Raw genomic sequence first — 22,714 nt, forward strand, 5'->3', positions numbered from 1 at the left:
TAGAGATCCTCTGTGTTCATCCCATGCTTGTTTGAACTCCTGTCACCGTTTTCCTCTCCACCACCTCCTTCTGGAGCGCATTCCATGCATCAACCACCCTCTCCATAAAGAAGAATTTCCTAATTTTGCTCTTGAATCTACCACCCCTCAACCTCAAATTATGCCCTCTGGTTTTACAATTTTCCTTTCTCTGGAAAATATTTTGTTCTACGTTAATACCTTTCAAGTGTTTGAACGTCTGAATCGTATCTCCCCTGTCCCTCCTTTCCTCTAGGGCAGGAGTGTCAAACTCAAATCACATAAGAGGCCAAAATCTAAAACACAGGCTAAGTCATGGGCAAGATTTTTTATTAAGATGCTTACCCCCTCCTTTGCTGAAGTACAGCATGGGCCCCAGTGCCGGTGGTGGATTCGATGCTTACAGGACTTCTGTGAGCGTTGGATCAATTGCCGACGGCGCCAAAACCCACACTGCCCGTCAGCAAAGGAGAGGGTTAGTCTTAGTAGAAGTATATTGATACAACCTCTCCAACCCCACGCCGGCTACAAAATAAATAAAAAAGACTTTTCATCTCTTTTAGGTCCTAGTTCACGCTTGCTGTCTAACACCAGCTCTGGCAGGATATACATTTCAAATTTGACATATTGTAATCACAAAATAGAAAATAAAATTATTTGTTGTCTGGTCATTTTGCTTTTAGTCCCAGTTTCTCTTTCTGATTTTGTCTATCTTCTAATTCTCTTTCCAGTGTCTGCTGTCCATTTTTTTTTCTCCTCTTCTTTCTTGCTCCAGTCCCTGTCTCCAACATTTTGATTTTTCCCTTTCAACTTTTCTCCTTTTTTCTTTTCTGCCTCTGTCCACTCAAATCTCGCCCTCTTTCTCATCCTTCTCTTTTTTAAATTTTCAGCTACCTATCAATTTTCCATCTCTTATTCTATAGCTCTCCCATTTCCCAGCCTCCTATTGTCTTCTATCTCTCCTCTTGGTCCAACATTTTTTTCCCTCTCTTTTCTGTTCTTCTTCCCTCCCCCTTTGATGCTGAACAATGAGATGGAAGGGAAAAAAAAGAGATGCTGCATATCTCTCTTCCTTCCACCCCAGGCCTAACATTTCTCCCTCCCATCCATCTCCAGATCCAACTTCACTCCCTTACTCTTCCCAACTGCCCCCCATCCAATCTCTCTCCCTGTCTGCCTGCCTGCCTTCCTCCCTCCCCCAAGGTCCACCATTTCTCCCTTTCTCTTCCCAACAGTTCTCCCTCCAAGTATCTTTTTCCCTCTTCCTCCACATTACCCCAGGTCCAACTTCTCTCACTTCATCTTGCTCTCCTCACAGCCCAGCTTGCCTTTCCCTCCAGCGCCGATCCTTCTCTCCTCACAGCCCAGCTTGCCTTTCTCTCCAGCGCCAGTCCCTCTCTCCACACAGCCCAGCGTGTCTTTCCCTCCAACACCGGTCCAATGCCGCCGCCAAGCCGAGAAGTATGTCAGCCTCAACGATTTGGCAGTGTTATATATGGCTTCCACTAGTGCTGCCCGATTCGGGGAAAAAAAATTTGATTTGATTCGATTTTCCTGCCCAATTGGGTGTTTTGGTTTTTTAAAACATCCTGCTGGGTTTATTTTATAACCTCTTCACCAGTTTTATAGCCTCTTCACCCCCCTTTGCCTTCTCCTAACCACACTGGCGCTGTGGTGTAAACAAACAAAAAAGACCTTTTCCTCTGTCTGTTAAATCCTAGCTCACATTTGCGGTCTAACACCAGCTCTGGCAGGATACACATTTCAAATCTGACATATTGTAATCACAAAACAGAAAATAAAATTATTTTTTCTACCTTTTGTTGGCCCCAGGCTCTGGTTGTCTTCTGATAACTTGCTTTGCCAGGGTCTCCTTCTTCTCTGTGCTAACCATCCATCTGCCATCTCTGTCCTCCCCTTCCGTTCTCTTCCTCCACCGGAGGTCTGGCATCTTCCTTTTTTTTCGTCTCCATCCACAGATTCACCTTTTCTCAAATACCCTTTCATCCAGCATCTCTTCCTCCTTCCCACCACCCCAGGTCCACCATCTCTCCCTGTCTTTTCCCAACTACCCTCCTATCCAGTATCTCTATCCCCCTCCACACCATCCCTTGTGTCCAACTTCTCTCCCTTTCTGTTCCTTCCCTCCTTAAATCCCATTGCCCATCATCTCTCTCCCTCTCTTCTATTTTTAGACCCATTATTTCTTCCCCCCAAAGTCCGGCATATGCATTTCTCTTTGAATCCCCCCCTTCCCTCCCTCCGTGTACTTCCACACCAGGGCCCATTCCCCTGAAGGTCTGTCCCCCCAAAGGCCTGCAACCCCTGAAGGCCTACACCCCAGCCCTGAAGGCCTGCCTGTCCCCCGAAGGCCTGCCTGTCCCCCGTCCCCCCCGAAAGCCCGCACCCAAGCCCTGCCTGTCTCCCCTGAAGGCTTGCCTGCACCCAAGGCCTGCCTGTGCCCCCCTGAAGGCCTGCACCCAAGGCCTGCCTGTCCCTCCTGAAGGCCTGTACAACCCCCAAAGCCCGCGGCAGAGAGAAGACAGCTCGGAAGACCCGACGGCAGCTTGCAAAGATCGCTAACACTAGGGTGATTAGGTAAAATAGGGCTGAGGTAAAATCGATGCGGGGAAGCCGGACAGAAGCACTGACACTCCCCACTCTCTCCCGCTAAAGCAGGAGCGGCAGTGCCAGCCAGCAAGAGGCAGCGCTGTTGATCCTGCTTTAGGGGGTTAGGGGGGAGGGTCAGACGCTGAATCGGGAGGCCGATTTTTATTGGCTTTTGAATCGATTCGAACCGATTCAAATTGTGAATCAGGCAGCACTAGCCTCCACTCCTGCTTTTCGCCTGCCGCGGTCTGTCTCCAATGATGCACAACTTCCTGTTAACGTCCAGGTGGACCGCGGTGGATGGAAGGCAGATGGAGGAACCACAGACAACACTGCCGAAGCCGACAGACTTTCTGGCGTGACGACAATGTTGGACCGGCGCGGGAGGGTGGACACGCTGGGCTCTGAGAACGGGAAGTTCGGGAGCATTGCCACGGGCCACATAAAAAGGCCAGGCGGGCTGGATTCAGTTTGCGGGCCTTTTGTTTGACACATGTGCTCTAGGGTATACATATTCAGGGCTTCTAGTCTCTCCTCATATGTCTTTGGTGCAAACCCTCCTGCTATTTTGTCACCTTCCTCTGGACCATTTCAAGTCTTCTTATGTCCTTTGCTAGATATGGTCTCCAAAATTGAATACAATACTCCAAGTTGGGCCGTCACCATCAACCTGTAGAGGAGGCATCAACACATTCTTACTTCTATTGGTCACGCCTCTCGTTAGCATCCTTCTGGCAACAGCCACCACCTTGTCACACTGTTTCTTTGCTTTAGATCTTTGGACACTGTCACCCCAAGGTTCCACTCCCCATTCATGCATATCAGCCTCTCACCTCCCAGCACATATGGCTCCTTCCGATTTCTAATCCCCAAATGCATTACTCTGCACTTCTTTGCATTGAATTTTAGTTGCCAGACATTAAGACCATTCCTCTAACTTTTATAGATCCTTTTTCATGTTTTCCACTTCCTCCTTGGTGTCTACTCTGTTACAAATCTTGTACCATCTGCAAAAAAGGCAAACCTTTCCTTCTAACCCTTTAGCAAGTGTCACTCACAAACATATTGAACAGGATCAGCCCCAGCACCGATCCATAAGGGTCTCCACTACTCACCTTTTCTTCCTCTGAGCGAATTCCATTAACCACCACCAATCTGGCATCTGTCCGTCAACCAGTTTCTAATCCAGTTCACCACTTTGGGTCCTAACTTCAGCCCTTCAAGTTTGTTCAACAGCCTCTATGAGGAACTGTAATCAAAGGCTTTGCTGAAATCCAAGTAAAATTACATCTAGCATATGTCCTCGTCCAGTTCTCTGGTCACCCAATCAAAAAATTCAATCAGGTTCGTTTGGCATGATACCATGTCGCCTCAGATCCTGTAACTCATTCGATTCTAGGAATTCATTATCCTTTCTTTAGCAACGCTTCCATTATTTTTCCAATAACTGAAGTGAGGCTTACTATCCTGTAGTTTCCCGCTTCATCTCTGCTGTTCTCCAATCCCCAGGAACCACTCCCGTCTCTTAGTAGTGTAGAATTGGGTAAAGAAGTGAATACATTTTTTACTCTCTTATGAAGACTAGATAACATTTGGTGAAATTACTGAAAATGCTTTAAAATAAATAGGAAATATTATTTACGTAAAGAATAGTTAAACTCTGGAATTCATCGCGGGAGGATGTGGTAAAGGGCAATTAATAGCTGGTTTTAAAAAGGCTTGGACAGAGTTCCTGAAGGAAAAAGTCCATAATTCATGCTATCGAAACAGTCATGGAGGAAGCCACTGCTTGCCCTGGGATTGATTTCATGGAATGTTGCTACTTTTGGGTTTTTACCAAGTACTTGTGACCTGGATTGACAACTGTAGAAACTGGATACGGTTTAGATAGGTCATTAGTCTGAACCAGTATGGCTATTCGTAGGTTCTTATCTTTAGTCTACTCTCCATTACCATAATTGCACCCCTTGTAATCACTGTCCTTCTCTCATTCATCTCCTTGCCCCCCCCCTGTCTCTACCATCTGTTTCTTCTATTCTCAGTGTCTCCTTCCCACCACCCTTCTAGCCCAACGTCAGCTCTATCTCCCTTCTCCACCCTTATAACCTGGACATATCACTCTCTCTTGATTGTTCTCTTTAAGCATATGTAGTGTGGCTAGTACATCAACTCAGCCCCAAGTCTAAATGTTTGTATTTTTATTGTATAATTTTTACCTTTTGTAACTCGCTTAGTAACCTAGGAATAGACGATCAATATCAAATTTTAATAAAACTAAACTCCCTTCACTCCAGCCTACCTCCCTAGCATTTTCATATCCTTTAAGAACATAAGAATTGCCGCTGCTGGGTCAGACCAGTGGTCCATCATGCCCAGCAGTCTGCTCCCGCGGCAGCCCTTAGGTCAAAGACCAGTGCCCTAACTGAGACTAGCCTTACCTGCGTATGTTCTGGTTTAGCAGGAACTTGCCTAACTTGTCTTGAATCCCTGAAGGATGTTTTTCCCCTATAACAGCCATCCGGAAGAGCGTATCCAGTTTTCTACCACTTTCTCCCTTCCCTCCTGCTCCCTATCCAGTATTTATCCATCTCCAATAATCCAGCATCCAATTTCCATCTCCAATAGTCCAGTATCTCTCCCTCACTCCCTTATGTTCCTATCAAACATCTTCCTCTCTCCTCCCTCACCTGTGCAGCATCTCTCCTCCACCCTCATGTTAACATTGCCTCCTCTCTTTTTCTTCTTGCTTTCTCCCACCATCTTTCCCTCTCTACCCCATCTTCTCAGATTTAACATCTGCCCCCTTTTACCACAGCATCTTTTTCATCCCTTCCACCACCATGTCCAGGAATTCTCCCCCTCTCCCCTGTGCAGCATCTCTCCCACCCTCCCAGGTCCAAAATTTATTCCTCTCGTATACTTCACCCCTTCTGTGTAGCATCTCTTTCTCCTGAACCACCCTCCCCTACATCTAGCAATTCTCCCTCCGCATGTCCTACAAATAGCTCTTTTTTCTACCCCCATGCAACTTCTCTCCCTCCTTTCCACGACCATGCTTAACAGTTTTTCCTCTCTCTTACCTCTGCCCCCTGTGCATCATTTTCAATGGGTCATTGGCAGCATATGAGAGTCACTGCCAGCTGACCCAGAAGTCTTCCCTCTGCCATGTCCCCCTAACTCTTGATGCAACTTCCTGTTTACAGCCTGGGAGGAACACAGCAGAGGAAAGGCGTCCGGGTTAGCCAGCAGCAGCTGTAGCAATTCTTGCATGCTTTTGATGATCCTTTGAAATCAACGGTGGTAGCCTAGCTTGCTCCAAAATGCTGGTGTTAAGGATGCACCGCAACTGGATGAGCACAGGCCCACCCATGACTATGTCCCTTGTCCAACAAGATGGCAGGATTTATGGTATTCCAGGGGCAGCAACATTGGCCATGTTTAATCTATACTCCTAAGTGACAACATGCAGTTTCTACCAAGCTTATAAATTAGAATGTCCAGGTGACCTGCACAAATAATAGGTGTACCCTTGCAACATCTAAGTTAGATTTTTCAAGTTATATATGGAATATTCATCAGCACTACCTAAGCATTGCTGATTTGAAAACAGTCTGAGTTAGATCATTCAAATTAAATGTTGACTATGTGGCCGAAATAGTGTCCTTTTTTGTTTGTTTTTTAATCTTTGAATACCTTACTGGGCTTTTTTGTTACTGCTTCAGTCATAATGTGCAAATGTGACCCAATTTAACTACTTTATTTCTGTTTAGGACAAAGGAATGTTTTGTTTGACCTATGTAAGCATCTATGACTCGGCCTCTTCAGGAGAAGGCAGGACTGAGACTGTCCGTTCTTGTACTGTGGAATCATGCAACTTTGTTCTGTCCAAGGGAAGATCCAAAAGAAACAGTAAGCTTTATTTTCAAAAGACTTCTGTAGCATCTATGTTATGCCACAAGCTATTTAATATTGTGTAATCTAATGGTTTGTTGCCAGAATGAGAAAAATATGAAAGTGTTGAGTTTGCTGAGCTCATGTTGGAGTTAAAAAAAAAAAAAAAAGAGAGAGAGAGAAAAGAATAATTAAAGGGGGGAGCAAAGCTTTTCACCTATGTCTTGTTTATTATATACCATTAGTGTTACTTCGCAGTCACCATATATTAAGAACATAAGTAGTGCCTCTGCTGGGTCAGACCACAGGTCCATCACGCCCAGCAGTCCGCTCCCGCGGGGGGGCGGCCCAACAGGTCATGACCTAACTGAATCACCCCTTGGTTTTCTCATCGAAGTCCTATACTTCCCATCAAAATTCTTGACCCTTTGTCCCCGCAGCGCCCTTTCAGTACCCTACGATCCCTTTGTCCCTCATGAATCTGTCCAATCCCATTTTTGAATCCCTGTACTGTATTCTGCCTGATCTCACTTCCTCCGGGAGTGCATTCCATGTGGTCCAGCGACCCTTTGGGTGAAGAAAAACTTCCTTGCATTTGTCTTGAACCTATCCCCCTTCAGTTTCTCCGATGTGCCCCTCGTAGCCCTTGTCCCTCATCATCTGAAGAACCTGTCCCTATCCACCCTCTCTATGCCTCTCAAGGATTTTGAAGGTCTCTATCATATCTCCCCTGAGTCCTCCTCTTTTCCAGAGAGAAAGACCCAGCTTATCCAGCCTCTCAGCGTATGGGCAGTTTCCAGCCCTCTTACCAGCTTCGTTGCTCTTCTTTGGACTCTCTCAAGTACTGCCATAATCCTTCTTGAGGGCGGCGACCAATACTGAACGCAGTATTCCGAGAATGCGGGGGCGCACCATCACCCGATATAGTGGGCATGATGACTTCCCGCGTCCTGGGGTTGTGATAACCCTTCTTTATGATGCCCAGCATCCTGTTGGCTTTTTTCGCCGCTGCTGCACACTGTGCGGATGGCTTCATTGATGCATCCACTAGCAGCAAACCCAAGTCTCTCTCTCAAGTCCGCTGTCGCTCCCAGCAGTGCCCTCCCTCCATTTTGTAGTTGAACAACGGGTCTTATTTCCTATATGCATGACCTTGCATTTCTCAACGTTAAAGCGCATTGCCATTTGTTTGCCCAGTCTTCCAGCTTGTCCAGGTCCTTTGCAGGTCCTCACACTCCCCCTGTCCTAGACTCTTCCGCAGACTTTGGTATCTCCGCAAATTTTATAACCTCAGCATTTTGCCTCCGTTTCCAGGTCATTGATAAATATGTTGTGAAGAGTAGCGGGCCCTAGCACCGATCCCTGCGGCACAGCCCGCTCGTGACTCCCTCGCCAGTCTGAATATTGCCCTCACTCCGACCCTCTGCAGTCTACCTGACAGCCAGTGCTTGAGTCCATCTGAGTACATCCCCGCCCACTCCGTGTTCCACAGCTTCTTAAAGCAGCCTTTCATGTGTGCACCTTAGTCAAAAAGCCTTTTGAAAATCGAGGTAAATTGATGTTCATGGGTTCCCCTTTGTCCACCTGACTGCTTATTCCCTCAAAGAAGTACAGGTAGGTTCATAAGCATGACCTTCCCTTACAGAATCCGTGCTGGCTTGTTCGCAGTAAGTCATTTTTCTCGATGTGTTCGCAAATGTTGTCCTTGATCATCGCTTCCCACCATCTTCCCTATAACTGAAGTCTGGCTCAGCCGGCTGTAGTTCCCGGGGTCACCCCTCGATCCCTTCTTAAAGGATAGGTGTGGGACATTCGCCAGTTTCCAGTCCTCTGGCACCTCTCCTATTCTCAGGGATAGGTTGCAAACATGCTGGATTGTGCCCGCTATTTCCTGTCTTAGTTCCTTTAGAACCCTTGGGTGGATCCCGTCCGGTCCCGGTGATTTGCCGCTTTTTAGCCTGTCTATCTGTTTGAGGACATCCTCCTGACTTACCTCTATATGCTCCAATTTTTCGGCCTGTTCCCCCCTCATGAGCTCCTTTGAGTCCGGTATATTGGATGTGTCTTCGCACGTGAAGACCGATGAGAAGAACGTGTTCAACCTCTCAGCTACCTCTTTGTCCTCCTTAATCACTCCTTTCCTATCCCCATCATCCAACGGCCCCACCTCCTCTCTCGCTGGTTGCTTCCCCTTTACGTAACTGAAGAATGACTTGAAGTTTTTCGCCTCCCTGGCCAGCCCATCCTCGTATTCCCTTTTTGCTTTTCTAACCTCTCGGTGACATTCCTTTTGGCAATTCCTGTGCTTCTGGTGATTTTCCTCCGTTGAGTCCTTTTCCATCTCCGGAAGGACACTTTCCTTGTCACTTATTGCCCTCTTTACTTACAGTTTGTCATCCAAACTGGGCTTTTTGACCGCTTGTTCTTACAGAGCCTTTCCTGAACTGGGGATGTACAGATTTTGTGCTTCCTGCAGGGTGTTCAGGCGCTTCCTACAGTCTCCATCCTAAAGCTGTTCTTGAGCTTCCTCCCCACCATTTCCCTCATGGCAACATAGTTCCCTTTCCTGAAGTTGAGCGCAGTCGATGCGGTCCTCCTCACTATGGGTGTCCCTCTTTCTAATGTGAATCTGATTGCGTTGTGATCACTGTTGCCTAGTGGTCCTCCCACTTCTACCCCTCTTGCAGGCCCCCCTAATCCGTTAAGGATGAGGTCAAGAGTAGTTCCCCCTCACGTCGGTTCCTTGACTAGTTGTTCCATGAAGCAGTCCTTCACAGCTTCTACGAATTCCGTTTCCTTGGTGATATTAATCTTCTACAGAGCACCATTTGGTTTAGAGATTTTTTTCTTCTCTTACTTTTTTATTTTATTACTTATTTAGGTTCCTTTTATTTTGTTGTATTTCATACTTTAATTTTTAATATATATCAGTATATGTATCTTCTAATATGATTTTTTAAATTTATTTATTTCCATTTGTTACATATATAACCAAATGTAGGAAAATAACAGTTTCACACAATAAGGAATTATAAAGAAAAACATTCCTAACATTGTAGTCCACATTATTGAGGCTATTTTGTGCCTTAATAGGCTAGGAAAAATTTTTTTAAAAGAAAAATTATTCATATTTTTTAAACAGACATAAAGAAAGGTCTTTTCATTAGTCACTTATTTGTCTTCAACCACTTCACTAGTCTGTAAAACTTTCTCAAGTAAAGGTTTATCTTGAAGGAAATTCTCTGTGATGGATCCACAAATATATATTATCACTAGTCTTATAGCCCGTTACATTAACGGGTGCTAGAATATATGTGTGTGTGTCTGTCTTTATTTCTTTCTCTCTCTTTTTCTCCTTAGCCGCTTTCTGTATTTCTGTCTTTCTTTCTTTCTTTTTCCTTGGCTGTTCACCACCATCCCTTGCCTGCTCCCCCTGTCCATTTTGCCTTCCTTTTACCTCCCCTGTGTCCACCACCACCCCTTCACTGCTCCCCTTATCCAGCAGCAGCCCTTCTCCCTTTATTTTATCTCCCCCCTGCTAGAATATGTCTGTCTGTCTTTCTTTCTGTCTCTCTCCCTGCCCCTGTCTCTTTCTTCTTTTCTTTCTGTCTTCCTCCCTCCCACTATCTGCCTTTCTTTCTATCTGTCTCTCTCCCTGCCTCCTATGCAGCAGAATTTCTCTCCCCCCTCCACTTCCCTGTGCAGTAGCCACATCAGCATTCCCTCCCCCTCCATTTCCCTGTTCAGTTGTGTCAGATCCGTGAGGAGGAGTGAAGTGGCTTGGACTTAAGTGTGCTGAATCCTAGGAAAGGTGGCAGTCGGGTGAGTAAGTGTGCCAGATTGGGGGTGGAATGGGAGCAGGGCAGTTGGGGAGATACAGTAAAAAAAAGGATGCTTATGGGTGAGGGTAGAGTTTTGAAAGTGGTCACTGAGGGAGAAGTTGGGAAACAAATGAATTGGATGGGAGGAGGGAGATAGTTTTGGTGTCTGTCAGAGCAGTGGAAGGAAAGAGCAATTGAGTGAATGTCACAGCAGTCGAGGATGGGAAACAGTTTTGAAGTGTGTGTGTCACATGGAGCCAGGGCAGTAGAGAATCTGGGTCAGACTGAGAGAGTGTCTGATCAGGAGTAGTGGTTGGAAAATAAGTGTGGATGGAGGGATTGGGAGAGTGTGAATCAGATGGAGAGAGGAACGGAATTGGGTTAGTGGGAACATTAATTAGTGGGAGAGGCAGTAAGGAATGATTAGTGAGTTTGCTAAGACATTGGCGAGTAATAAATGTGTAGTGGGAGGAGGGGAGGAGTCTGGGTCGGAAGCATACTGGATGAGTGTGAAGGGAGGTATTTGGGTAGTGAATGAGTCCTGTCAATTTGAGGAGAAGGTGAGGTTGGTGTTTATGCTGCATCAGCCAAGTCCAGCAGGTTAAATCTACTGACCTCAATGAGTCGCACTGTGTTTTCCCTCAGAAGTTGTTCTGCGGGGGAGAAGGGGGAGGGAAGCACAGGGGGAGTGTCACATGTCTTTCGCTGGCCTCACACTCCAAGAGCCCCCCTCTCTTCACACGCATTTGGAGACCGGTCTCTCCTCTTCTGCTTCTCCAACCCCCTGCCAGTCCAGCGCGTCTCTCCCCGTCTCCTCCCTGTGCGCGCACGCTCAGGCCTCCTCACCCCACCATCCTAATGTCAAACTCATACCTGAGGCCGCCCACCACCACCACCACTTCCGCAGCTCGCTCGCGCTTCGATACCCCATGCCCTCTGACGCGGCCCGCCTCGCTGAAAACAGGAAGTGGTGGCGAGGGGAGGGCTGGTTGCTGGATAATCAGGGGAAACAACGTTCAGAGGAGGGAGGCTGCGGGGCCTGTTGCGGACGGTCTTAAAGGCAAATGGGAGTGGCGGCGATGGGTGCGTGAGAGAAGCCTGCTGGCTGAAGAGGCTGAGCTGAGGTTTTCTGCCGTTGGCTCCTTCGGTCCCGGCTGTCTCTTTCGCCATGTTCCGCCTGTTGTATGGTGACGCCGCCGCTCCGTACTGCCTTTAGAAACTTTGGCCGGTAGGGCCGTATTATGATGTGGAGAGCAGGGAAGGGCACGCATGCGCACTTGTCTTGCCACATCCCGACAGAAAAGGGATCAGGGAACACGCGAGGCAAGTGCGCATGCGTGGCTAGCATTTTATTATTTAAGATTACCTTCCTTGTCATCAGCAGCAGATGAATCCAGAGACTAGTGAGATTACATCCATCAACCAGCAGGTGGAGCTAGAGAGCACTGAGTTGTTTCAGGTATATCTTGGATGCACAGCCTCCTGGCCAACCAGTATACTCTATCTACAGCAGGCTGATGGATGGGTTCCTCACAGCTCCTGGATTCTGCTGTGGATTTCGAAACAGGCTTGGCAGCTACCGGGTTCAGTTTCCTGGATCAGAAAGGTGAAATACTCCTGTGGCTTAAGCCTCAGATGGGAAATTGTGCTGTGACTAAGGCCTCAGATGGGAAATTGTCCAGTGGCTTTGGCCTCAGTGGAGAAATGTTCCTGTGGCTCAGGCCTCGGTAGAGACATATTCCTGTGGCTCAGGCCTCGATTGAGAAATATTCCTGTGACTTAGGCCTCAGTTGAGCTGCAGGATAGGCCTCAGTTGAGCTGCAGGATGTTGGCTGTACTGTTGGCTGTTGGTCAACTGTTGGGGGGGGGGCAACACCTGGGCTCTCCCATGTCCCTTTCCCACCCACCCACCCTGAAATGTTAGTGACACGGGAGGATTTTTGCGATGCTGCTTCCTGCTCCCTGCGCTGGTCTGGGTTGGCCATGAAGGTGTTGGTGAGTGTGGTAGCATAGCGGTGGTTCTTTGCCGGAGACCAATAGTTGCAGCGAGGTTAGGCAGCAGCGGGCAGTAAGAGGCCTTGAGGGCAGTCAGCCAAGGCCCTTCCCTCCCACCGTGGCTCAGGGGAGCCTTTGTTGCAGCTGCCATCACCACCACCATTAGTCTTTCTCCTCTCAGAGGAGGAAGGCCGCCTCCGGCAGTGCTGCCACTGACTGGCTGGCCCTAGTCGCCGTTGCACGGGGGGGAGGGGGGAATGGATTGGCCTTGGCCGGGATGCCAGTTCTCTTACGGCCTAGTGTACTTTGTTTAATCCCATCCAGCTGAAAGTTAGCTGTGGCTAGGCTAGTTGTGGGTTAGTTTACAGCTCTTTTGCTCTTGATCAGAGTTTATTCTTTCCACTCTTTTTTTGGTTCATACATGTGGAGGAGTGGACCCCCCCACTACACTGAAAATTCCCGAAGAAAGGAGAATGAGAGTTTTCAGTGTAGTGGTGGTAGATGCGTGGATCAGTCTCCCGAAAGAGGTGGTGGAAATATAGACTGTGTCTGAATTCAAGAGGGCCTGGGATAGGCGTGTGGGATTTCTCAGAGAGAGAAAGAGATAATGGTTACTGCGGATGGGCAGACTAGATGGACCATTTGGCCTTTATCCGCCGTCATGTTTCTATGTTTCTTTCTTCTCCCTCCTCCCTTCTTACTGTCCACCAACTCCATCTCCATGTTCTTCATCCTTTGTATTAAACTTTGTTGATTGTATGCCACCTTGAACCTAGACAGGTATAGAGCGACTCATAAAGATTAGATTAGATTAGATGAACCAGGAAATAATTGTCGATTAACTGCTCAAAGTGCTTTTTTATGTCAGCAACATTTGCTGAATCTGTTACAATTGTAACTGAGCACATGTTGGAAGGACATTGCAGAGGACAGGCATCTTATCAGCAGACAAGACTGTTGCTGCCTCATCAAAGGTGCACAAGACACAAATGTTATCACTTAATAGTGCTTCCTTCAAATCCAAAAATTCTACAAATAGTTGAGCTGCAAACAACACCAACACTGAAGTATACTTATAAATTATAAATAGTGTAGTGTATCCTCAGTGTGAGGTAGTAAGCCCTGAGAAGCCAGGTTCAAACAAAGAACCACGGTTCCATTGCTTTACAAACCCAGGCTTTTCGAGGAAGAGACAATACTCCTTGCTATAGCCACACACCATTATAGACATACACTTTTGTGTGCTCAGTAGTGCTCAACAATGTGAAAAATAATATGTTTAATTAACTATAACAGTGAAGTAATGCAGCACTCCTACCCGAATTCAGCATGACCAAAGAACAAATGTAAAAAAGCACGGAAAGAGCTACTTAGCTTTGATAAACTCTTATGTCCATTAATGCTGTTAAAATACCAGCGTCGTCATTGGGAGTGCAAATCTTTCTCCTCTTTCTCCAAGTTTCCCCTATGTTGTTTAAGGTTCAACCAGGCTTGGTTTCAGGGAACACTGCCCCTTCCTGAGGAACCCGAAAGGGGATTCAAAAGAGCTGCCTTGTTCAGGAAAAAAACTTCTGATGCTCAATACTGTGCTCCAAAGTCAGCTGCCCCCACAGCCCACCCAGGAAGAGCACTAGATTGGCTGCACAGACTGTGGTATGCAGACCTAGTGCATCTTCAGAGGGACCAAGGGTCTCAGAGTTCAGGTACAGCACAATCTTTTGTCTCAGGGCCCAGTGGTCATAAAAGATCTGAATTGCTTTGGTCTTGTGGCATGGCTTTGGAGCACATGGCAGAGTGCAAAGGATACTTAGAAGTAGTCATTGCTACTCTCCTAAGGAACAAGAAGCCATTTGCGCTAAAGCATGGGAAACATTTCAACTGTGGTGCACGAAAGAGAAGGTAGAGCCATGTAATGTTCCAATTACGGTGGTGCTAGCTTCCCTCCAAGTAGGCCTCGACAAAGTCCTCACAATGGCATCACTCAGGGTTCAAGTAGTGGGCCTCTGGTGTTTCAGAGACTATGGACGCAAAGCTCCCCTCTGCAAGACGTGTCTCTTCTGGACTTACAGTCAAGATGGTTTTTCTGATGGCCATAGTCTCTGTGAGGCGAATCTTGGAATTCCAGAGAGCCTTTTCTCTGGTTTACAGAGTTTAGTGTTTCACTGTGAATGGTACCTTCATTTCTTCCGAAGGTGGTCTCAGCTTGTCATGTCAACCAAAAGTTTTGTTTGCCTTTTTTCACCCTTCGGAATACTGGATAGGATTCTGCAGAGGCTGGAGGTTCAAAGAGTTTTACTTCACTACCTGGAAAGGACCAATGATTCACGTCTATCCAACCATCTTTTTGTGCTGACAAGTCAATCAAGACAAGGCAAGCCAGCTTCCAAGGCTTCAATTGCTAGATGGATTCTCATCTTCTTGCCTGAAGCAAACAGCCACCTATCTCTCTCAAAGCACATTCGACCAGAATTGTGTCTGCCTCCTCAGCGGAGTCCCAGGCTATTCTGCCCAATGAAACAGCTCCTTGTTCTACTCTCCATACAAGGTTCTAAAGAGTGGATGTGGCAGCTCAACCGGATGCCGCATTTTGATCTTCGGGGCTGCGGGCAGGCTCATATGTCCCTCCCTAGATTTTCTAGTGGTGTCATTTTCTCTCCTTTTCCTTTCAGCCTTTTTCAGTGTATTTTTCTGGCTCTGTCCAGATATATTTATTTCCTACTTAGTCTTCAATCCCCCCTCCTTTTTTAATTTTTACTGGGTCTACCTACAGCTTCACTAAGAAATTATACAGGGTCAGTGGTCAAAAAAACACAGCTCATCAATACATCAACAATCCCACTTGTTAAATATTATTCCTACAACTGCTAGTGCTTGCTTAAAACAGAAAAGGAGGCAAAACCTCTACAGCTTGCCATTTCTTTCCCTCTCTCTGGCTCTCCTATTTTATTTCCTCTTATCTCCTGGTCTCTCACTAACTCTATCCTATTTGCCCCCTCTCCCTACTTCCATCTAGCATCTGCCCGTTTCCTCTGCTCCCCTTTAAACCCACTGTCTTCTGCATGCTGAATTTTGGGTAGTGAGATTTAGTCTACTTCTAGGAGTTATATCTGAATGTAGTCCTTCAATGCTTTTGACCAAAGTTTATGTAGTGTTTTAGATCTTCTTGAGACAGATGTTATTCAATATTCAAAACAGTTTGTTATGATGCAATTGTATCTTGTAAATCTCCAAAAATAGTCTTTACTTAGGGAAATACACTTGTTGATTCATCCTACTTGATGACAAGAGAAAGCAAAATTATCTTTAATGGGGTTTTTCCAAAGACTGCAAGATATCTCACACACCTGCCCAAGGGCTGATTTTAAGTAGCTACTTACGAACTAAGGTAATAGCACAGGGGAAGTTACACTCAGAAATACACACGCATGATCAGGAGCTTTAAAGCTAAACCTGAATTCTGAGAGAGGTCCATCTTTGTGGCTTGACATCATCCACTTGCTGTCTACAGAAAGCTGTTATTATAGATAAGCACCTTTGATTTGGTTAGGGGCTCATTTTCAACAGATTATGCAGAAGCAGTTCCTTTTATTATCCCAGGACAAGCAGGCAGGTATTCTCACTAATGGGTGACGTGATCCTATGGAGCCCCGATACGGAGACCTCACAAGCAGACTTGCTTGAAGAAACTCGAAGTTTCGAGTCGCCCGCACCGCACATGCGCGAGTGCCTTCCCGCCCAGCACAGGGCGCGTCTCCTCAGTTCTTACTTTTCTGCGGAGCTGAGAAGTCCGTCTTCGACTCTCTGCGTAAAGTGGTTTTCACTTGTACCTTCTTTAGTCCGCGGTTTTGGGTTCTTTTTCTCAGAATCGCTGATTTTCGTTGTGTTTTCTTGTTTTTTAAAAAAAAAAAAATGTATTCCGTCCGTTTGACCGGGCAGGCCACGTGGCCGCAGCCCTGAGCTTTTTCGGCCTATATCCCGGCCTGCAACCGGTTTTAAAAAGTGTTCCAAGTGCCAGCGCGCGATTTCCTTGACGGACCCTCATCGACGCTGTCTTCGGTGTCTCGGGCTTCAACATCTACCAAAATCGTGCCGGCCTTGCTCACACTTAAGTCCTGGGCCTTCAAGCGTCGTTGCATCCTGTGGGAGCAGCTTTTCAGCATGGAGTCCTCGATGGATCTTTCGTCCTCGAAGGGTGCTTTGTCCTCGACATCACCCGAGGCTCCCCAGGCTTCCACGTCTTCTGCTCCAAGCCTCATCAAACCTGCTTTGTTTGTACCGGCTATGTCTTCAACGCCTGCTGCGGTGCCTTCCTCTGTCTCTTCAGGTCAGGTAGCACAGCAGCCCATTCCCCCGGTGGTGCTTAAAGTGCCCAAGGCTTCTAAGTCCATGCACTCTCACACTGCCTCGAGGGAGATTGAAGCCCGTGAAGGTGGTCCCTTTGGAGACGCGGATCCATCCTTGCCAGCTTCATTCCAGACCTTGTTAGAGAAGCAATTCATCCAGATCTGGGGGTATTGGTGGATAACACAATGAAGCTGGCGGCGCAATGTGCAGCGGCCTCAAAAAAAGCGAGCAGAATGTTGGGCATTATCAAAAAAGGTATCACTACCAGAACGAAGGAAGTTATCCTGCCACTGTATCGAGCGATGGTGCGCTCACATCTGGAATACTGTGTCCAATACTGGTTGCCATACCTCAAGAAGGACATGGCAATACTCGAGAGGGTCCAGAGGAGAGCAACGAGGATGATAAAGGGCATGGAGAACCTTTCATATGTCGAACGGTTGGACAGGCTGGGACTCTTTACCCTGGAAAAGCGGAGACTGAGAGGGGACATGATAGAGACTTATAAAATCATGAAAGGCATAGAGAAGGTGGAGAGGGACAGATTCTTTAGACTAGCAGGGACAACAAAAAACAAGAGGTCATTCAGAAAAACTGAGAGGAGACAGATTCATAACAAATGCAAGGAAGTTCTTCTTCACTCAACGGGTGGTAGACACCTGGAATGCGCTTCCCGGAGAGGTGATAAGACAGAGTACAATTCTGGGGTTCAAAAAGGGACTGGATGACTTCCTGGAAGCGAAGGGGATAACAGGGTACAAATAAAGGTTTACCTTACAGGACATTGAGCGAACAGGGTATGGACATTTTAGGTTAGGTAGGGAACACTTACAGGTCATGGACCTGGGGGGCCGCCGCGGGAGCGGACTGCCAGACACGATGGACCCCTGGTCTGACCCGGCAGAGGCAGTGCTTATGTTCTTATGTTCTTTACTACCATGTGACCGAAGCTTCTCTCACAAATCCAGCCTGGGCATGCGGAGGTCTCCTGCGAGGTCGAGCCGCCTCCTGTGCCTCAGTCATACGCACACTCTCTACAGGGAGCAGAGTCTCTGCGAGTGTCTGGTCTGGCATCTTGGCATGCATCGCAAGGAGGAGAGTCTTTGCCCATGCCTCCATTGGAACACGTACACTCGATGCAAGGAGCAGAGTCTTTGCGAGGTTCTTCCACTCAGCCTACTCTGCTTCGTTCCACAGCCTCCAGCCCTATCCATTCTCTGGGGGCTTCGGCGGGGACCCGCTCGCCTTTATTATTGAGGCCTGCTTCGAGGCACAGCTCGCATCATCGATCGAGGCATTCTTTGAAGCATTCATGCAGGCATGCCTTGCCTCATCGGAAGCTGCTTTTTCTTCAATATTCCCCACCATCTGCTTCGACCCTTCTGCTTCCGAACCTCGAAGGCCCGGTGGGATCTTTTTCTCCATCCAGGTCTCCTTCTTCAGTGGAGCATGCTGCCTCGACATCCTCGAGTCCCTCTTGAGGCCAGGCTTTAGTAGATCAGCTGTCTTTTTCGTCTTTCCTACGTCAGATGGCTGCTGATTTGGATATTCAACCTGACACTGGATCTAAATTTTCCAAGGAGTATCTCGAGACCATGCATCTCCCTCAACCTCCTGCTGAATCCCTCAAGCTTCCTCTTCACAAGCTTTTGGATCAAACCTTTGTCCGCTGTCTGGAAACTCCTTATTCCATTCCGGCGGTTCCAGGCAAATTGGATTCATCACAAGGGGTTTGACATTGCTCAATTATCTCACCAATCCCTTCTAGTTGAATCTTTGAAGAGATCTCACCCTTCTCAGGTCTATGCCACTGTTCTTCCGGGCAGGGAGGGCAAGACGATGGACAGATTTGGTCGTCGCATCTTCCAAAACTCTATGATGACCTCCAGAGTTCTCAATTATAATTTTCATTTCCTCACCTATTTTGAAGTTCATGCCTTATTTGGATTCTCGTGCACAGTTTGAGTACCAAGAAGTTCTTGCATCCTTGTCTCAACTTCGGCTGCAGCTTCTTCAGTCCTTCTATGATGCTTTTGAGCTGTCTGCTCGAGCTACTGCTTGCTCAGTGGGCATGCTCAACAAATTTCTGGTCAGAGAAAAGTTTCGCATGTTGACCCTAGCATCCCTGTATCCCCTCCTCGAGCAGAACGACTGGTTATGCTCTCTGGATCTCAAGGAGGCACACACACACATTCCCATCCATCTGGCCTCCCATCCATTCCTCAGATTTCGGGTGGGAAATCTTCATTTTCAATACAGAGTGCTCCCTTTCGGCCTGGCCTCGTCGCCCAGAGTCTTCACCAAGTGTCTGGTGGTGGTGGCCGCTGCGCTCAGGAACCATGGTCTGCAGGTGTTTCCATACCTGGACGACTGGCTCATCAAGGATTCCACGTCTCAAGGAGTTGTCCTAGCGACCCAGCGGACTATCTGGTTCCTGCAGAGTCTGGGATTCGAAGTCAACTTCCCAAAATCCCATCTCCAGCCTTCTCAGACTCTTCCATTCATCGGAGCTGTTCTGGATACTGTCCAACTCAGAGCATTCCTTCCTCAACAACACCTGGAAGCTCTTCTTCATCTTTGTCATTCGGTCTCCTCTCGCCCGTCCATCTTGGCGAGACACATGATGGTTCTTCTTGGTCACATGGCTTCTACAGTACACGTGACTCCTTTTGCCAGACTTCACCTCAGAATTCCTCAATGGACCCTGGCATCTCAATGGACGCAGGTTTCCGACCCTCTGGCTCGACACATCCAGGTCACTCCTGCTCTGACACAGTCTTTTCCCTGGTGGATGCTCTCTTCCAATCTATCCAGAGGCTTACTTTTTCACACGCCCCCCCCCCCCCCCATCAGAAGGTTCTCACAACCGATTCTTCATCTTACGCTTGGGGAGCTCATCTAGATGGTCTCTGTACTCAAGGCTATTGGACCAGTACGGATCGTCAGTGTCACATCAATCTCCAGGAACTCAGGGCGATTTCCAATGCTCATAATGCTTTTCAGCATCTGCTTCATGACCGTGTAGTCCTCATTCGCACGTACAATCAAGTCACAATGTATTATGACAACAAACAGGGAGGCACGGGATCTGCCTCCCTCTGTCAGGAAGCTCTGAAAGTTTGGGATTGGGCGATTCGCCACAACACCTTCCTCAAAGCTACCTACATTCAGGGGCGGACAATGCCTTAGCAGACAACTTGAGTCGCCTTCTACAGCCTCACGAATGGACTCTCCATTCCACACCCCTTCATCACATCTTCTCTCAGTGGGGAACGCCTCAGATAGATCTCTTTGCAGCCCCCCACAACTTCAAGCTGCCTCAGTTCTGCTCCAGGATTTACACTCCTCATCACCTCGAGGCAGATGCTTTTCTTCTGGACTGGATGAATCTTTTTCTATATGCGTTTCCTCCATTTCCTCTCATTCAAAAGACGCTGGTCAAGCTGAAGTCCGATCACGCCACTATGATTCTGGTTGCTCCATGGTGGTCCAGACAACCCTGGTACTCCCTTCTACTTCAACTCAGCAGCAGGGAGCCCTACCTTCTATCAGTTTTTTGCTCTCTGCTTACGCAGCATCAGGGATCTCTGCTTCATCCCAACCTGCAGTCTCTACACCTGACAGCTTGGTTCCTCTCAACATAGCTCCTCTACAGTTTTCTCAATCTGTGAGGGATATTTTGGAAGCTTCACGGAAGCCTACTATTAGACAATGCTATCACCAAAATTGGACTAGATTCTCTACTTGGTGTTTTTCTCATCATAAGGAGCCTCAACTTTCCTCCTTATCTTCTGTTTTGGACAATCTGTTGCACCTTTCACAGTCTGGTCTCAAGTCTACGTCGATCCAAGTCCATCTTAGTGCAATTGCTGCTTTTCATAAGCCTATTGATGGGAAACCTGTCTCTGTTCATCCTGTGGTTTCGAGATTCATGAAAGGACTTTTCAATGTCAATCCTCCTCTCAAACCGCCTCCGGTTTGTTCTTGCTCAGCTGATGAAACCTCCATTTGAGCCAATAGACAAGGCTCATCTGAAGTTTCTCACTTGGAAAGTGGTGTTTCTCATTGGCCTCACTTCTGCTCGGCGAGTCAGTGAGCTTCAAGCATTGGTTGCGGATCCACCTTTTACAACAGGGGTGCCCAATACGTCTTCCTCGCGTGCCTTTGTCCCGGCGTGCTTTTGACCTGACTCCCTTGCTTTCTCCCGTAGAAAATCTTTGATAGACTGGGGGATGATGTCACTTCCTTTGGGAGAAGGCGGGAGGGAAGTCACGTCACTGGAGAGCTGAGCGCCGGCTGCCCCTGGCGGAATTAAGCCGCCAGACTGGAGAAAGGCGGTCGGGAGCAGGAGGTGCTCTGCCCAAAAGTGCAAGAACTGCTGCTGCTCTGGCATCTTGAGCCTGAAAATGGGAAGTTGAGGAGGAGGGGCTACACATTTTTGTAAGTGCCCTGCTGAAAGGAGACTGGAACGGCTCTCATGGAAGGATTTATAAACTGCAGGCCCTGGGCGTCAGGAGATTTGGGCCTGCAGAAGCCTCGCGCTGACCAGCATTTCTCTCCCCGACGTCAATTCTGACATTGGAGAGGAATTTCTGGGCCAGCCAATCACTGCCTGGCTGGCCTGGAACTTCCTCTCCCACATCAGAATTGAAGGGGAGCGGATCCCTGGTCAGCGCAAGGCTTCTGCAAGGAAAGCTTGGGGCGGTGGTGGCTTGGAGGCCTGTTCCCCGGTAGCGGTGGCAAACCTAGTGGCTTGGGGGAGGGCAGGGAGACAGAAAGAAGGGGGGACAGGGAGACAAAGAAAGAAGGGAAACAGAAAGAAAAAGGTAACAGGGAGACAGAAAGAAAGTGGGCATGGAGAGAAAGAGAAAGAAAGAATAGGAGGCAGGGAGAAAGAAAGAAGGGGGCAGGGAGAAAGAAAGAAAAAGTTGGGGGAAAATGAGGTCTGGAGGAGAGAAAGCATACAGGAGGCTGAAAGAAGGGAATAAATATTGGATGCAGGAGTGGGCTTAAGTCAGAAGATGTCAGAAGAAGAAGTGCAGCCAGAGTGAAGTTAGAAGAAGAAAGTGCAACCAGAGACTCATGAAATCACCAGACAACAAAAGTAGGAAAAATGATTTTATTTTCAATTTAGGGATCAAAATGTGTCCATTTTGAGAATTTATATCTTCTGTCTATATTTTGTACTATGGCTCCCTTTTACTAAACCTCAATAGCGTTTTTTAGCGCAGAGAGCCTATGAGCGTCAAGAGCAACTTGGGGCATTCAGCGCAGCTCCCTGCACTAAAAACTGCTATGTGGTTTAGTAAAAAGGGAGGGGGTATATTTGTCTATTTTTGTATGGCTGTTATTGAGGCAACATTGCATAGAATCATTTGCCTTGACCTCTTTGAAAAAAAACCAGAATATGAATTATAATTAACATTTTCTCTGCCTTTCAGTGTGCTTTGTGGGGTTTTTTTAAAATTATTTTATTGTTGGTAGATCATTTTGACTTGGTCATTTTAAAAGTAGCTCGCAAGCCCAAAAAGTGTGGGCACCCCTGTTTTACAGTGTTCCATCATGACAAGGTGGTTCTTCGCACTCATCCGAAATTCCTTCCTAAAGTGGTCTCGGAGTTTCATCTCAACCAATATATTGTACTTCCAGCGTTTTTTCCAAAGCCTCATTCTCATCCTGGAGAATCAGCTCTTCATACTCTGGACTGTAAACGTGCTTTGGCATTCTACTTGGAACGCACCAAACCGCACAGAACTGTTCCTCAACTTTTTGTCTCCTTTGATCCGAACAAGTTGGGACGTCCTATCTCTAAGCGTACCATCTCCAATTGGATGGCGGCTTGTATTTCATTCTGCAATGCCCAGGCTGGATTTCTTCTTCTCAGTAAAGTCACAGCAATGGCAGCTTCTGTGGCTTTCCTCAGATCTACACCTATTGAGGAAAATTGTAAGGCTGCCACTTGGTCCTCGGTTCATACCTTCATTTCTCATTATTGTCTGGATACTTTCTCCAGACGGGATGGACAGTTTGGCCAA

At 47.4% G+C, this 22,714-nt stretch overlaps 1 protein-coding gene across 1 annotated transcript in view; it reads left to right on the plus strand.

Moving 5' to 3' along the window:
* The window catches only part of LOC117352161 (carnitine O-palmitoyltransferase 1, liver isoform-like), a 238,881-nt gene that overhangs the window by 172,873 nt on the left and 43,294 nt on the right, over positions 1-22,714 (plus strand). The window contains 2 exon segments of the mRNA XM_033928380.1: positions 6,399-6,511; positions 11,800-11,833. Coding sequence (XP_033784271.1) covers positions 6,399-6,511; positions 11,800-11,833 — 147 coding nt within the window.

This window comes from Geotrypetes seraphini, chromosome 19 (assembly GCF_902459505.1).
Source record: "Geotrypetes seraphini chromosome 19, aGeoSer1.1, whole genome shotgun sequence".
Taxonomy (NCBI): Eukaryota; Metazoa; Chordata; class Amphibia; order Gymnophiona; family Dermophiidae; genus Geotrypetes; species Geotrypetes seraphini.